At 45.2% G+C, this 17521-nt stretch overlaps 2 protein-coding genes across 6 annotated transcripts in view; one reads left to right on the top strand and one right to left on the bottom strand.

Moving 5' to 3' along the window:
• Positions 1–936: 936 nt before the first annotated feature.
• Positions 937–17521, top strand: part of LOC130147862 (high mobility group protein HMGI-C-like) — a 20242-nt gene continuing 3657 nt past the window's right edge. The window contains exons 1-5 of one of the 5 annotated variants that reach the window (XM_056335632.1): positions 937–1697; positions 7367–7513; positions 9151–9362; positions 9947–10033; positions 10439–10486. In XM_056335632.1, the coding sequence (XP_056191607.1) occupies positions 9273–9362; positions 9947–10033; positions 10439–10486 (225 nt within the window). In that variant the 5' untranslated portion in view covers positions 937–1697; positions 7367–7513; positions 9151–9272. Of the gene's footprint in view, positions 1698–7366; positions 7646–9150; positions 9363–9946; positions 10034–10438; positions 10487–15161; positions 15253–17521 lie in introns of those variants that run through there. The other 4 variants (XM_056335634.1, XM_056335631.1, XM_056335635.1 and 1 more) reach the window with 4 other exon arrangements.
• Positions 6253–17521, bottom strand: part of C4H3orf18 (chromosome 4 C3orf18 homolog) — a 27857-nt gene continuing 16588 nt past the window's right edge. Inside the window, exon 5 of the mRNA XM_056335625.1 lies at positions 6253–6477. Coding sequence (XP_056191600.1) covers positions 6376–6477 — 102 coding nt within the window. The 3' untranslated portion in view covers positions 6253–6375. The remainder of the gene's footprint in view (positions 6478–17521) is intronic.

The raw sequence follows: 17521 nt of genomic DNA, 5'->3' as shown, positions 1-17521 counted from the left end.
TTCTTCATTTCATACAAAGCATAACAGTTCAAAATCTGACCTAGACTTTATGATTACACTGTTTCTACAGCATGCATACAGTTTTGTCTCTAGTGATATTTAAAATAATATTAAAATATTTTAATTTAAAAAAATGAAAAGAATTTGCATGTTTCTATACGATACAGTAGTGTGTCTGCAGGAAGATTTTTGATGGATTAGCTACATATATTTAAGCATTTAGATTAATAGATAATTTTCAGGTACTTGAATTCATATACTTTTAAATGATTTTTAGATCAGATATTGTTGCAGGGGTGCTTAAAGGCTTTTCTTAATATTTCATGTTCATTTTGTTTTATTAGTGGTTAGGAGCTCCAAGTAAAGTCTTGAGGCACTTTGTCTAAGACCTGTGTAATTATGTGTGGGAAATTTATTTCTTGGCCAAGAAAATACTGTCTAAATAAGCCAGGTGTTCTGTGTGTTGTGTGTTATCCCCATTTTACATGTGGGAAACTGAGTACAAAGGAACGGTGACTTTCCTGAGGTTACAGAGGAAACACATGGCAGCCCCAAGAGCTGGACACATCTCCAGAGCCCCCATGTACACGTTTAAAGAAGAGATCATCATTCCCATGGTTTAATAAGCTAGAGACTGGTATTTTCCAGATTGCAGTAAGTGATTTAAGTGCATTACTGACACCTTCATAAATCACCAAGGAACTCAAGTGATCTTTTATATGGACAGCTCTGAGAAAAAAAATTAGGTTTCAGTTTATTCAATTGTACTGTCACTGTAAACAATATACTACTTGACATAAAGAAGAGTCTCAGACTTTGTCTCTAAGATACTCTGATGGGTTTTATACAGGTACAGATTGAGATTTTTTTAAATTTTCTGGGTTTGCTAATGGTGCAAAAAACACAATATAAATGTCTTAAATATACCAAGTCAGTCATATGAAAAGTCTGCATTCTTTTTTGCAAAATACTTCTGGGGACTTTTGCCAGCCCTAATGGTTGTTCACATAATTAATGTTGAATACCGAACTTAGAGCCATGTATATTTATGCTCAAGTGAAGTCAGCTTCCCATTTTTTTGTGGCTTACAGTAAATGCCCTGAGCACATTTTGCACTCAGATTAATAACCACTTTGTTATCACAAGCCTTCCTGGGGCTACCCATTTGGGGTTTCTTTGTTCTGGTATTTTTCTTTCATAAAACAGGGTCAGCGTGATTCTTTCTAGCATTTGTAAAGAAGGAAGTCTGCGAAACGATCTGTCCCCTTTATTCAGATCATTCATTTCACGTTTGGAAATGGGCCTTATTTTTAGCAAGCAGGGCAGTGGTACAAGCTGGCTGGTGTGAGTGGGCTGGGGTGGGGTGTTCTTATTTTTGGTTGATGCTGGTTTAGTGTGAGGTTCCAGGCAGGCTGAGGTGAACTCAGTTTCACTTGCTGTTGCTACTCAGGACTGCCATCGGAAGGAGATCACTGGCAGCGCTCATGCTGCTTTCCATATTGCTAACTGGGAGCGCAATAAATAGCGTTCAGCTCATTGTAAGGCTCCTGAAACGAATGTGTGCAGAGATTTCTCTTAGCTGCTTCTCTCCAGTGCAGGAGGGGTGTCAGCTGCTGGATACCTCTGTCTTGCTCTCCTGCCCTCATTGCTAGGTCTGCTGGGGTCAGGTCAAGTGGTGCTGCCCAACTTCTCAACAGGTAATCTTGTTCCTTTCTTACCGCATTAGCCAGCCTGCATTTGAAATGTGTATGCCGAGCTCATCTGCAAAGCACTGGGGTTTATTAAGGCACAGGGATTAATAAATTGCATCTTGCTGCCTCGTATGTCGCCATGGCAGGTGCCAAAGTGCCTGTCCTCACCAGGAAATTCAGAGGGCCGTTTCCTGGGTTTGTGCAAGTGGACAGTGTTTGGCTGATGTCAGTAGTTGGGCTGAACAAGATAGTAATTTGGTGGCGGAGTGAGGCTTATCTGAAGTAAGAGAAGACTCTGATTTTCAATTTTGTTTTAGTAACCACAGATATCTCCTTATCCTTTTATTACCCTGTGAATACTGTTGTTTCTTCTCCACTGGTTTAACTCTGCAGTGCTTGGGGAGCTTGCTTTTTGGTGAAAGTGTAGGGACAGATACTCTCAAGAGAAGAGAGTCCTTTATCAAACATTTGGGTCTTTGGGCAAATTCCCTAAGGGACAACTTTAACAGACTCTTAATGTGCAATGCTGGGGAGTCTGCAATCCTCACAGAGGCACTGAGTGTCACTGATCTTGCTTGATACTTTTGCGAGAAGTGTTGGAAGGGTGTCTTAAGACCTCAGGTGGAGGCCTCAAGACTTGGGGTCCTGAGTTGGGTACGTGAGTTTCCTTGGATAGAGATGGTGAGAACCCTGTCTCCGCTGCCTGCTCGGCTTCGGGAGCGGGCGAGAAGCGCTGTGCAGGCTGGCAGCACTGCAGCTCCAGGGACCCCTAATCGCACCCCAGCGCTGCTGTGCCGCGTTCCCAGGGCAGGGGACTCCAGGTTACAGCTTTGGCCAAACTGATCCCACTTCAGCTTCCTGGGGAAAGAGGGTGAGGGTGTGTTTTTCTGCCCAGCAGGATGTGGCTGATCTGGGCTGTTTTTCTTCAGTTGTGACAGCCTCTCCTTTGTGCTGCCAAACACAGCATGGGGGAGGCTGCTGGTGCAGTCTGCTAATGTCTTGCTCTGTTCCCTTCTGCTGGGGTTTCTGAGTTGTACCCTACAAATCAGAATGATTTAATCCTCAGTCTCTCCACCCCAGGTTGAGGACAAGTGTTAATACTTCTAATACTTCCAGTGTTATTCCTTAATCTTATAGACAGAAAATGTGAAGCACAGAAAGATTACGTGACTTGCCCAAGATGAGAGTCAGGAACAAGTTCCAGATCTCTCTTCTTCTCTGGTCTTGGCATCCAGCATGCTTTTACACATCTTCCCTGGGATGGTTAACTGCCTCCTTGCTTTGCCTGCTCTGACCACAGGAAGCCTGGGCCCTTGGCAGGGCTGGGGAGCTGGTGGCACTGAGGTAGGACTGAGGTTGAGCCCTTCACTGTGGGAGTATGTGGCAGCCTTCAGGAAAAGTCCTGCACGTACAGAAATGAACAGAACCTCAGGGCAGCTAGGATCCCCACCTGGCCTGACTCATTCCACAAACAAGTGCGAAGCCTCACTTTTCCAAGGGAGAAATGGGACTATGTTAGGCTAGCTACGGCAGAGCCATGGTAGTATTTCTATGATTAGTGGCAGTATGGATTAGGATAAGCAGGGTGCCTCTCAGACTGGTAGCTGGCTCAGGTATCTAGACAGAGAAGTTCACAAGCATTGCATCAATCATAGGTTTGTTCAAGAGGTGCCCTTGCAGTGTGCTGAAGCTGGGTGCTCAGGATCTGGGAACTAGGAAACAGAGGCTGTTCATGTCCACATCATTGCTTGAGACTCGGTAATCAGCAACCCTTTTCCCATGTAGCTGTGCATGTCTCCAATGTAAAAAAAGTTTCTAGCACTGTTTCCTAGTAAACAGGAGTTTAGTCCATAAGCTTCCATCACAGCTGGTAGCACCTGCCTACTGTGCTGGCTGTCTCAGAGGAACAGGCACAGGCAGGATGGCTTCTTTCTGCCTCTCTTGGGTTCTTTCCCCGCAGCCCCATCACCAGCATAGGAAGTATGCACACTTTGTGGATGGGGAACTGAAACACACGAAGGCCCTTTCATTAGAGTTACACAGAGAAATCTATAACAAAGTCGGAAGTGCAGCTCTGTAGGTAGCTACCAGAAGTTCCTGTTCAGGCCTTGAACTGGTCCCTAGAACTGATATGAAATATGGAAGCCTGTACAGTTCCTGGGGTGGTTTATCTGTCCTCTGTAAGCTTGAATAGTTTCTGTCTTCTGAATTGGATATTCTATCAGTTGGGACATGCTGGAGGTGGTGGAATAGCTTGCTGGTTGAATCAGTTGGGTAGGTCATGCTACTAATGTTACACAAAACCTGAATTTTTCCAACTGAACTGCTGCTTAGCCCATGCTTCTCAGATAAGTGGGAGGTTAAGTTAGTCAAGATGTCCTCACTGAAAACAGGTTTGAGAGTAAGAATCCTTATCATATTCAGAAGTGTTAAGCTCGGATTGCAAAGCGTGTAAATGACATCCAAAATGATCAGGAGATATGATCACATCCCAAGAACTGGAACACACTGGCTTGTTCAGCTGGGCAAGATAGATGGGGGACATCCAATTAATGTGTCTTTATCTCATAGAGTAGGTTTAAAAATGGAGGAGAGAGGAATGTTGCTGCTGAAGGACTCTAGAGATGCTAGAACTAATGACAATAAATTGCTCCTTAAAAAAAGAAAACAAAAACCAGGCAAGGAAATAGGAGTCTTTTAAGCATGACACCAAAGAAGGCTTAGACTTAGCCACTAAAAGTAGTTAGGGAAATCGCCTTGTGAGGTTATTTATGTTTCTGATATGTGATTGATGAGACCATGGCAGTTACCTGCTGTTGCCACAAGCTTGATTTAGTAGCCCATAAGTTCCTCATTTCACAGAAAAATCTGGCAGAAAAGTGCATTTGCCAGAGCGTTACTACCACTGCTCTTTCCCAAGGGAGATATTCTAGAGCTTGGCTGTCCTGCTTTTCTGGTAAAACGGTCCATGGGGAACCATGACAAGCTGTGTTATTTCTTGATCTGCTGCGAGATCTGAAAAGACATGAGCATTTGATTTCTTGGAAGGTGAAAGTAATTTCTCATAATGCAAGTGCAGATGGTTATTACTACAGTTACTGGAATGAAAGGTTTTTCTCTGCCTGGCCTTTTTAGTCCCCTTCTTTAGATGTCTTTAACAAAGTCTTTTATCCTCTTCCACTTGATGCAGGACTTGGGCCAAATCCCCCGCCCCTCCCTTTTATGAGAGTGACCATGTTCACGTCAGTGAAGTTACCCTGGATTTACTTTGTCACACGTGACAGCTGAACAATGGTGCTGTGCTACTAAGTGGGAGTTGTGCTCTGTGGATAGATTTTTGCTATTATTATAGAGACAGTGCCGGAGTTAAGGCTGTAATGAAGGGCCTCTTATAATCATGCTCCTATTATGCCTTGAACAAGGCTTTCTGAGCTCTGTATTTCCTATGCGGGCACTGCAGCTAGAGCGTCATTTTCTGGTAGCGCTTGCTGTGAATCATGCACACAGTTTAGAGGGTTTAGTACAATGTCTCAAGCATCCCTGTGTCCTATTGTATCTCTCCTGAGGACATAGCATAAAATTTAACCTCCCCGAGGAAACAATTAGGAATGGGGTTCTGCCATTTAATTTACCTGCCCAAGTCAGCAAGCACATCCACAAGGCTTCCTCTGTAGTCTGTAGAAAGGAAGAAGTCCCTCGAGAACACTACTCGATACCCTGTGTTGGACTACAGCTCCATTGCCCTGAGGAGGAGCTTTTCTTTCTTAAGGATTTGGTATGGTAGAAAAACTGGGTTTGTACAACTTAGCACCCAAATCTGGTTCAAAGTATTAGACTGTGAGAATCCCCTGCCCTCTGCCAGGTCCCTGGGAATGCTTTTGGGACATGAGATGCTTTGTTTTAGGTGATGTCTCTGCAACACAGAGGTCTGAATACTGCCAAAAACATGTGTTCACATATCTGCATCGTTTGCAAAGCTGCGTACTTGGCTGACATGAAGGTGATTTAAGGCCTGTGAGTGTCTGGACTTTTTAGATCTTGTGGACAGTGTATAGGACTGGAATTCAGCCCTGCTAGCTCCACTCTCAGCAGGGAGTGCAGTGACCCTGGAAAACATACCTGGTTTTTGGTATACAATGGGAGTCAATATTGGTTTAGGTTTTTATATATATAAATGGAAAGCTATTGTTGAGAAATTTGAAGTAGAATTGCAGTGGGTGCTTTTGCTTTTTATGCATCTTACATTGAGTCATGTAAAATTTACAAAAGCCCTAAGAGCTGATGCTTGTATAGCTTTGCTTGTGTTTTTTTCTTTTCACACCAGCCTTCAAGAAGTATGTGCCTTTAGTGGGTGATGGGAAGGTGGAAGAGTGATGTACAAAGGCACTGCTGTCTCCTGGCAGTCTCTGTACTGTTTGTCTGCAGTCCTGCCTGTAGAAAGCTTGCCAGATATGTGGAAGACTTTGTAGAGTGTATCAGTCTTAACAAGATTTAGAAAACAATCTTTGCGTAAGAACTGACTTTCTTTGCATCTGGGGAAAATGAGTTCTGTACACTGTGGTTGCTCCTACTTGAATAATGACATGCAAAATTTGGATTTAATGCAGGTTTCAGTTACGGTGAACTCGTAAGAGAGGCTATGTCAATAAGAGGAATGGCTTCAGTGTCTGTCATGACTGCATTGTTAGAACGTGGTGTGAAGGCTGGAAGTTTTCTTGCGGCATCTGCCAGTGATGCTTTCAGATTCTGCGTGTCCAGCCTGAGGTGACCAAGCAGATAGTGTGATCTGAAATTTAAAAATAAAATACAGATACATAAGTCAGCCTTCCTATCAGCACAGCCTTCACCACATATACTACATCTGTTGTTGTTTTCTTTGACAATACCTGCCATACCTCATCATTCATCCTGTTCCTTACACTTTGGCATTACCAGGAAAAAAACATGCATATATGATGCTTTTCAAGGACATGTTTATATTTCCTCCTTAAATCTTTTCCACACACTATCATTAGGACCTGAATTCCAAGAAACACTGAACCGGTGCTTTCCAGTTGCTGTGATTTATAGGTAGAAGCCGTGTTGTCAAAGCAGCCATAATGTCTTCTCAGGGCACTGGCTCGGACGGCACTTTCACACTTGCACGTTCCTATGGCGTTGTCTGTTCCCTTTCCACAGGCGCCTGAGGGGAGGCTCAAGCTCAGGAGGCTTCAAGCCACTTTTGCAGTGCTCTGGGCTGACCCCGTGTGCAGCACAAGCCAGGGCTGGCTTGGAGCTCCCTTGGGAAGAGGCACCAAGGCTCCTCTGCTCTTCGGGCAGTCCAGGGCCTGTGTACCTCGGGGACTGCCTCCTGCTTCAGCTAGCCCCACGTGCCAGGACCAGCACAAGGCCGTTTGAGCCCCAGTTCTGACCAGTAAATGCAGATGCAGGAAACAGTAGCTGGACCAGAGGGCAGGGTGTTTGTTGTTATCTACAGTTAAGGCTGTCTCATCTTTGGAATTTGAACATCTGATTAGACTACACAGCTCTGGTAACAGTTCCTGAAAGCACAGCTCTTCTCTGAAAGAGACTGCAAAAGTGTTTCGTGCTTGTCTCTGAGGGAACTGGCAGCAACTGTGCATGGCTTGCAAGTACAGAGAAACTTTTTTTTCTTTTCCTAACTGTCTCCCCTCCAGACGCAGCCTGAACTCAGAGACCTGAGCTACAGGCTTTCCATCGCCCTCTGATCAGAGGTTTGGAATGAAAAGCCGAGTGGTGCAGCAGCACCTGTGAGCCAGGTGCCAACAGAGAGCACAGAGGGACATCCAGAGGGAGTTTGCTGGGTAGGGCTGCTCATGCATGAACTGGAGCCGAACCCAGCTTCTGCCCTCCAGCATTATGTTGAAGAAAACAGTCACACTCTTCTTCATGGGGCAGCTGTTCTCTTATTTGCAATGCTGCCTTTATTGCCTCAGGTAGAGCCTGCCAGAGGGACTTAGGGACCCAGCAGCGCTCAGGGCCCATAGGACAAAGAGCTGTTAAAGCACGCTGTTGTTACCTTTAATTTAACAAGTGAGAAAGGAGAAACAAAACAGGTAGAGCAAAGAGCTGCAAAAAAACATTTCTTAGGTGAAGGTAGAAGAACTTCTATAGGCAAGGCAGATTACACACACAATGTCTAGGTGAGAAGGTGGCAATGGCTTTGCACAGAAGTTGGTTACCCGGCTGCACTATTCTCAGCTATTTATTTTGTGGTAAGAATTACTGACAAAAGAGGATTCAGCCAGCACTGCTGGTCTCTATCCAGCCAGGCTCAGTCCCCTCAGCCCGTCTCATCTCCCTCCTTGAGCTCTCCCTCCTGGGCAAGGAGGAAAGGAGGGCCAAGGTCTGAGGGAGGTGCAAGTGCCTTTTTCCAGCAGACCAGCAAACTGGGAGCTGGACTTGGATCCTTGGCTAGGGTTTACTTACACACAAGCAGGACTAGTGACCTCCACCTCTCTTAATGAGCCTGGGATTAAGGTGCCAGCTGCTTCTGGTGAAGGTCTCTTTCTGCATTGGGATGTGGGGGTGTAAAGGCTCACAGTCAGACTGCCACCTTCTCTGGCAGACAGTGCCAGAGGAGAAACCTCAAGCAGCAGCAAGGAAAGTAATTGGTGTCCTATGTACCTTCAACAGCTTGTGATCTTGGTTATTGGAGCAAACAAGTCAGATCAGGGCTCATTCCAACCACAGCAGGAACTAAGCAGAGCTTGGAGACAGCGAGGAGGTTGGCAACCCTGCTGATACAAAACTTGCAGTAGACAAGCCAGTGCTCCAGATCCAAGCAAAGCCCAGGTCTGAGTGACTTCTGTCCTGTAGGAAACAGTGAGCCTTGTGCAAGACCAGAGGCTGAGCACTCTGAGGTGGGGTCAGGCCACCTCTCCAGACAGCACCTGTTCAGCCAGTGATTAGGAACAAACTCTTGAGGGGCAGCTCCAGAGTCACATTCACCTCTTTAATAAGAGTTTGTATCCTGATACTTGTTCTCTTAAGCACCCAGTTATAAGGCTCTTTCTGCTGTGAATTTGGTCCTCAGGATTAGCTTTGATTAGCTGATGATATAGGAGCTCCAAATGAAGCTTTGCCCTTGAATCGGGCATTTTTAACTCGCCACCACCACTTTGTCTCCCACCTCCTTCCTCCTCAGACAATGGAAGCTGATGAAGAGGGGAGTTCAGAGAGCTGAACACATTGTCTTTGTCAGTTTGGATGAAACTGGCTAACTAGGGAGGAAAGGTAGACAGAGGTACCAACATACTGTGGCACCTGGAGCAATCAGCTCCTTTGGCCAAAAGCCTCAGAAAGCTGAACAATAGGCCATGTAAGGGAATGGTTCAATTAATATTTATGAAGCACGGTTACGCTTCTGAATGTCTGCTGTGTCCCAGAGTCTTCCAGCGGATAGCAAGCTGTCATGCCTTATTCTCTCTCACTATTTCAGCCTTGCAGGTAGAGGAGAATCCATAACAAGATAGAGAAAGAAAGAGGAGATACATTTTATTTCCCAGTCCATGGAAAAATAATCTGTTGGATTATCATCTGGAAACTGTGGAAGGTGCCAACATGAGCAACGAGAGGCCAGTGAACCCCGACACATCTACACTGACTGAAGGCCTGAAGAGAAAGAGGGGAAGACCAAAGAAGCAGCCACAGGTGAGGGCACATCATCCTGAGAGGTTGCCTGAGGATGCTACAGCATTAGCCTAATAGGATTTGCAGGCAGCCCTGGGAATCTGCTCACTAACAAAGAGCAAGGGAAGCTGAGCTGTGATGTTGTAAATATTACTGCTATTCAGGAAAGCAGCGATACTTGCACCCTGGGACATCTCAGCCACTGGCTTCGGATGTGCCTCTAATGTGTTGAGCCATGGCTGTTCAGGCCAGTAAATGGCATGAGAGGAGCTAGGCAGATCTCTGTTCCAGTCTGGAGATTTTCAAGTGTCATCAGCCTCTTTTTCTGTACCAGTAGCTAAATACAGTGGAGAAGGCCAAGGCTTTTTCTCTTCCAGGCACTATGGTCAGAGTTCTGGGAACTTATTCATTTCCCCAACCCAAAAGACAAAGGGGTAGGGGTATTGCCATCTTCTAATGCACTTCACAGCTGGAGAAGCAGAGACAACCAGGTATTTAGTGGCCTGGGTGCTGTTATTGATATAAGATAATCTAAGACATATTAGAATGAGAAGCTGTAAGTTCCAGGGAAGATCCTGCTTAAATGATTTTCTCCTTTTATCTAGGAGGAAGCTCTGGGACCATTGCCAGTGAAGAAACCACGAGGAAGGCCAAAAGGAAGCAAGAAAGTGACTGCTGTATCTGGACAAATGGTAAGAGTAAATGGTTTATATTTCTTTATGGGTGAGAGAGGAGCTGGCTGTCCCTGCTAGAGCAGCAAGCTGGGAGGTTTCTCTTACGTTAGTGATAGACAGTGAAAATTGCCCCTAATTCAGCTCAGCTTTAATTGCCACTGTTGGACAAACCAGTTATTGTGGTTTTAGTGTTGCCATTGCCTGTTCAGCAGCTTCCTTCTAGTGTTTCTCCTCCACCATTGCCAAATAGTCACAACCAGTATAGTCTGGCAGGGGTTTCCTCCTCAACTGTCTTCTATCCCCAGCTTTCTTCTTTTCTGCTAACTGTCTCACAACAACCTTGGCCACGTTCAGTGTATTAGTCATAGTGCCCAGCAAATGAGAGCTGAAGGTATTTTTCCCCCCGCTTTGTTTTCCACAAAGGTAGGACCTTCTGCTGGGAAGAGGCCAAGAGGGAGGCCCCGCAAGTGGGTGAGTACAGCATTTAGCCCTTTTCCTCTTCTCCAGTCATGGGTCCTAGGGGATTTTCAGTTGCATTTGCTCTTCTCAGGCTCTCTATCTGCAACCAACCAGCCTAGGTGGCCTGGAAATCTAACACATTTGGGAAGCTCTGACCTGCCTTTCCAGTCACCCCTAAGATTCAGGTCCTGAAGAATTCTGAGAGCCCTGGAGAGCTGCTGTACTTAATTCAAGACATGTTAGTCTTCCACAGTACTTTCCCAGGCTTGGAATGTCAAACCAGAGATTGCATCCTTTCCCAGGCAGAGGGGTTGTATACCCAGCAGTCTTGAAAGACTGAAGTGATTGCATAGTGTGTCAGTTTGTCTCAAAAGAAGACACTTAAAATTAAGCAAATAGAGAAATTTCGTGAATGACAAAACTTTGAATCCTGCCAGCAGGAAGCTCTTCTATGCAGCAAACAATGGATTAGTAAGAATCAGTAAATGAAGACAGAACATTTCAGGCATGGAAAAAAAGGTGAAAGCTTTTAATCAATAAGGCTATTCAGCCCTGTGAACAATTAATGACGTTATCTATCATTAGGAGTGATTTTAAAAAACCTCACAACAATCACAAACCACTAGTTGGTGTGTATCTGTTACCACAAAAAATTCTAGACCAAATGCAAGCTGTGCACTTGCTGCAGGAATCTATAGGTTGGTTGTAAGCTGTGGTGCCAGAGGAGTGCATGGGTGGGAAAGAGACACTGGGTGGTTCAGCAGAAACAGAGGGATCTAGCAGTCCGTGAGGGCTACGCAGGAGGCTGGGAAGGAAGTCTTCACCAGGGAGGAAGTGTCCACATGTGGGAGAAATTAGACTTATCTGACATGACAGTGACCTTAGGATTCAAATGTTTCTTGGATAGTGGTGGAAGGGAACTGCAAATCCAGTGAAGAACTGATTCTCCCAGACAAGAGATCTACTCCATAAATCTATACAGTTGCTGTTTCTTCTTTGAAATCCAGATGAGAAGGCCACAGTCTGGTTCAGCACATAGCTTTTGCTTAAAGTCTATTGCTTTTTTTAAGCCCACTTATAATTATTATGTTCTTTAAATACATTGTGTAAGGAAATCCAGTATGTTACCAGTGCTTAAAGCAGCCAGCTGTGCAAATTGGGATCCTTAAGCTCTATGGAAAAGCATTGGAGGCCAAAATGGCTGGGTCTTAGAGACAAAAACATCATACCTGGTGAGTTCTGCTGGTGTCATTCATGGGCTGGCAAATCACAAAGACAAGCAGGAGGACACAGAAGGGCATGAATAAAGGACAGCGTTCTCCCTTTCAGTAGTAGTAGGGTGCTGTGGCCAGGTTGTTGTGAAAAGCCCAAAGTACATTTGGAGGAAAAGGAAACATCTTGGGGGTACAAAGCAGAAAAAGAAAAAAAAAAGGTTGTTTTTGTTGGGTTTTTTTGATGGGTTTCTTTTTTTTTTTTTTTTGAGGTTGTATTTGTTTTTTAGAGAGAGGCAGAAATATGACAAGGGAAAAATACAAAGCAGCAGCAAATTAGGAGAGAAGATGCTCTTTTATGAATTAGGTGTAAGCAAGCAAGAAAAATGACTTGACCCTGTAGAGCTCAGAGAGATCTATACTAGAGCCATGTGCACTGGAGAGCTGTCAGAAAGGGGTAAGGAGGCACAGCCAGTTCTAGGTCTTGATTTCCTATCAAGCACAGAGTGGGTCAGAAGGAGCTCAGGCTCTGTGGGGAAGATGTTCTCCTGCCCAAAGACTCTATAAGCAGGGATACATAGATTGCTCCCTGGACCAGATGAGGACCACAGTCCTGGCCAAGCAGAGTGTCCAGCACATCAGGGACTGTGAGAAGGGAGACGTTACCTGCTGATGGAGAGCAGAGTTGAATGTTGCTGAGCTGGACTGAGAATGCCAGGGTAGTACTGCGAAGTGTGAGACACAGCATCAGCCTGAACTAGGGCTGGGCACAGGGATCTGTATGGCCAGAAAACATACCTCTGACTCCCCAGGTAACAATGATGGAAGATAACTTTATCAAAATGAAGTAATAGGTAGTATAGGTGTTCCCTGAAGGATCATGATTGCAGGGTTCTCCCTGCTCTGAGAGTTTGTCCCAGATGAGGGGGTTTCTCACCCCTTCGTGGGAGGGCTGGGCACTGGCGCTGTATTCTCCAGCTGCGGTTGAGACTGTTCGAACTCTGATTTGCAACAGATTTCAGACAGACCCTGGGGGCAAACGGGTGAAAGTTTCAGGAAGCTCAGAAGCTGACAGTTAGAAGTTACTTTAAAATTGTAACCCAGATAGAAAGCAATAGCTAGGAGAGGAGTTGTGCTAAAAAGAAGCACTGCTGAAAATAGAGGAACATCACATGGCATACCTCCACCAGGTGAATGTAGGGTCAGGGACTGGCATCCAGATGGTTCCATGAGGTCTAGCAGGCAATCTGAGTGGTGTGACAGCCCTTGGGAGCAGTGAAAGGTGGCAGGGCTTTACAAGCAGCTTTGAAGTAGTTGGGACATTGCTAGATTTGAGATGGGCTATGAGGGATATTCATTAGCAGGTGCAATTTGACCTGGTCACGTGTGAGGGGAGGCAGAGGTTGAAAGGAGAGGGGGAAGGAGGCCTCAGCTACTGCCTTGCCTTGGACAGTGGTACAAATGGATGTGACCTGTATGTGTAGCCACAAACTACAGTGGGTAAATGCAACTGCAGAGGCCAGAGGCCTCCAGGCGAGCTGGCAGGCAGTTTCTGGCACTAGTTGATGTGTTTTTCATCGAATCTGACATAGGCAAGTTTAACCCTCAGGAGTGCTATAGTGTTCTGCTTCCTGCCTGGTAAGGGAAAAAGGCAGTGAAATTCTGTGGGAGCAATAGATTCAGTCCCAGCTTGTCCTGTTGCTGTGATGCAGTCTGAACTGGGGCAGAGAAGCCTTGGCTGTGAAACTCTGTTATTGTGGGGTTCAGGAAAGCCAAAAAAAGTGAAGTATATTCTGTATAAAGCTGAGGATCCTATGCAGGACAACTCTGAAAGAGAGATTCAGAGCAAAGGGCAGTTTCTAAAACACCTGCTAGTAGGGCTGTCTTGTGGTTAAACTGACAGTAATGGTGACAGAGGAGATGGCTTCAGCCCTGCTTTGTAGTTAATCTGTGTGCCTGCCACTGCTGCCAAGAGAGGAACACCTCCCTTCCTCCCCAGGGAAAAGGAAATGGGGGCAGCCAGGCAGCACCAAGAACATGCTCCCCAACATTTTATGTGGCACAGCCAGCCATGTGTGTTGGCAAAAGCTAACATCTGAAATAAAGGTAGCTGGAATAGTTTTCCTGTCCTATGTTCTCTCTCTCTCTTTTTTTTTTTTTTTTTAGAAGTGGAATTTCAAAATAAATCTTCCATGCAAATTCGTATTTTTCTGTAATGGTAATCTAATTAAAACACTTTCTTATAAATTTAGTTGGCTCTTTATTCTTCCTTGAGACCTTTATGCCACATGGAAGAAGCAAGACAATAGTTTGGAGCACCCTGATATCTCCCAGGATCTACTAGTAGTGGTAGTGAATGTCTGGTATCCCTCAGCTGTGTGTGCACCTATGCTTCTCTTTATTTTTTTAGAATCATAGAATAATTTAGGTTGGAAGGGCCCACTGGAGATCATTTAGTTCAAACCACTGCTCAAAGCAGGTCTAATTAGATCAGGGTACTCAGGGATTTGCCCAGTCTATACAAACACCTATAGCATACTAGAAATAGTATATAGCCATCTCTAATCTATAACAGGCTGCAAATGAGGTTGGAAAAAACTATTCCAGCCATTCTCTTCTGTAACTGATTGTAATAGCTGCAGTTGTAGGCTTAGGCTTGGGGTTTTGTGGTTAAATTGAGTTCTGTGCCAGAGCTGTAAGTTAGGGTGTTTGTTACTGTAAACAGTGAGCTGCCTAGTAATTTGTTTTAAAAAACCAACCAACCAAAAAAAAAACCCCAAACCCAAACCAAAAAAAAACCCAAAAAACCTGTGCTACATGCTGGTTTATTGACATTAAAACTTTTTGTACACTGGCTCATTTTTCTTTTTAGTGTTTCAAAATGTGTCATTCTAGCTTTGGTTAGTGAATCATTATGATGTTTCAATTCAAATTAACTTTTTTTAACAGCTGAGGAGTAGGAGGCAGGGAGGCAAAACCAAAGCAGAAGAAAAAGAACAGCCATTTGGATTTTAATTTTTGATGGACAAAATGTTTAGTTGTTCAGGACAGGAAAATACCTTGAAATACAGAAAGTGCTTTCAAGGATGAAACAACCTTCTCCATAGCTGTGTAGTGGGGAGATTTTTTCACAATGTTCAAAATTTTTTGCAAAATTTTTCAAAATATTAAAAAAAAATCTCAAAAGACTGGTATTATCATAGCTTATTATGGGTTCTGATGACCATTCAGAGATGCTTGTGAATGTGTGCAGACACTACATGCAGTGTTGCTTGCTCTTGCATATGGTTGGGTATAGGCAACGGTGACAAATGGGCATGCTTTCTAGGCTGCACAGTCTTATTTAAGTAACATTGATCAAAGGCTTTTTGTTTTAAATCTACTTTATGTATTTGCAATTTTGTCCCTTGATCCTAATTTTAGGGGTGGGGGGTGGGGGGTGGGGTGTTGTTTGTTTTTGGTGTTTTTCTTCATAGCCTCAACTAGTGGTCCAAGAAGGAGTGTCTCAGGAAGGAAATCGTCAGGGAAGCAGTGACTTGAATTCGAACTTGGCGCCAGCCACACAAGGTTTGAAATTAGATAAGTATAATTACATGGGACTAAATTGTGCAGCCATGCTCCTGGCAAACCATGCATGTACCCCCAGAGCTCTAGCACTGGCTGCAGTCATTCTGGTAAATCCTACAGAGGAGAATTTGGAAGGCTTCCCAGATGCATTACAACAGGACATGTAGCACATTCCTTCCATCTAATGAAGCTGTGGCCACTTCAGCAGAAGTGAAGGCAGAAAAGAGGGGTGGGAAGGAAATCCCTATCTCTGTCTTTCCAAAAAGTCACATATCTGAGCTTCTGATGACTGTTACAGGTATGGCTCAGTGAAATTCTCTGGCTGTGGTATGTAGTCTGTAGAAAGTGAAAATAGTTGCTCATGAATGTCTTGCGTTACTTAGGTGGGTGGGGGGGGTGGGGGGTTGGGGAAAGTTGAAGATCCCTTGACATTTGGGACATCCTGATATTCTGGATTAACTCCAGCATGCCTCCATGATAGTCTTGCACTCTCCTTCCCAGTGTGTGCTCTAAGGCAGTGCTCTCTCCTGGTGGCACAGGAGCAGAGATGCTAGTGTATCAGCAGCACAGAGAATGATGACACTGGCAAGTTTCAGTATAGGGCTGCAAAGTTATCTAAGCCTCTCTGAGACGAGATGCCAGATAACTGTTATCACTGTCACAGGAACTTACAGATGCCCCAGCCTCGCTACAGCCCTGGGGAAGAGCAGATCCATGACCAGCCTGTACCATTGGGGGCCGTTTCTGAGGCAGATGCCAGGAAAACTTGTGTGCAGCTGAGTCCTACCTTCAGTGAGCATTGTAGGAAGCTATTCGTTAAACATTTTCTCTTGAGGGGGAAGGGGCCAGCAACCCAAGAGAGGCAGATGTTGCCTTGTTTTGCCATGTGGTCAGCACAGCTGCTCCCTCATCCCGCTGCCGTTAGCGCAGTTGAGCGTGGCGTGCGAAGCAAGCTAACTGATGCTGGGCAGCCGAACCCAGCCTGAGGTTCTTAGAAAGTCCCGGGAAATGCCGCATGATAAAACACCAGCGCAGTTAACCTCAGCTGCTCGATTCAGTTTCCTCTCGAGCGCCTGCTCCTGTATCACTTCCTGCCACCAAGCTGTGTGATGCCATCAGCAGAGCCACAGGCTCACAGATGATGAGCTCACCTCCTGCCCAGTCGTTGCCTTTTTGTAGTACTCTTCAGCATCGCCCAAAACCACAGCCGATGTGGGTACTTTCTTCTTCCTTTCAGTTTGAGTGGGACCGAGGGCAGTGACATGAGGAATATGTTTCCCTCCTGTTGCAATGAGGTAGAACCAGATGTGACAGGATAAAGCGGATGCTGCGGTCAGCACAAGACAGCAGTGCAGCGCATGGCGCTGCGTGCTCAGCACCAGACACGGAGAGGGGAGTTTTACTGTTGGGGAAGGCATGCGCTTCTGTAAGAAAAAAACCTGCTAGCAAATCAGTGGGATTAACCAGAAAATCAGTGAGGATAAGCGTGTACAGCATGAAACCTGGAAATCCTCTGGAAAATTTTGTAGCAGTTGTTATTCACTCGGGAGCTTGAGACGGAGCAGTAATCCTGTCTTAGAAACTTCTGACTAAAAAGGGAAAGGGGAAATTTACTATTCTGACTTGCTGGAAACTAAATCCTGTGGCTTGTCTGCAAGCAAGATGCAGCTGTAGCAGCTTTCAGACAGTTTCTGGATTAACCCATTCTGTGGGTCTGGGTTTAATTTAGATATTAAATGCCTGCAAGCTTTTCTGTTGTGTGTGCAGGAGGCTACTGCTCTGAGATTTGTTGTCAGTATTCTCCAATCACGTAATAATCTTCTGCTACAGGCACAGCCAGAGCTTTTGGTCATTGCGGGGTTCATTGGTTTGCTTTTTCTTTCAGGTGAGGATTTTTGAGGTGCTGGCTAGAGAGAGGTCATGGGAGGATACACATGCTTGCTTATCCTGCGGGTTGTATGCTGTAAAACTCTGGGAAAGAGATCTGCCCTGGGCTTCATGTCTGCAACATTAAGAAAGAATTGCTGAAATAAACAATGACTGACTCCCTGGTTTTCAGTCAGTCTGTTACAGGGGAAATCATGAAATAGGAAGAGCCGAACTAGAAATACGCAAGACTTGCAAACCTGCCAAGGGGCAGGGAGCTGCTTTAAAGCTAGCTGATATTTTCCCATGGCCTTTAGTTGGGGGATTCAGCTCCAATTTTCCCAAGGCACTGGTTATGGGTGGCTCTAGGTTATCCAGGAGCAGGCAGGGGTTTGATGATGGT

Source organism: Falco biarmicus, chromosome 4 (assembly GCF_023638135.1).
Source record: "Falco biarmicus isolate bFalBia1 chromosome 4, bFalBia1.pri, whole genome shotgun sequence".
In the NCBI taxonomy this organism is placed as follows: domain Eukaryota; kingdom Metazoa; phylum Chordata; class Aves; order Falconiformes; family Falconidae; genus Falco; species Falco biarmicus.
Note: the sequence above shows the minus strand (reverse complement) of the source record. Positions and strands in the feature narration are given on the sequence as shown.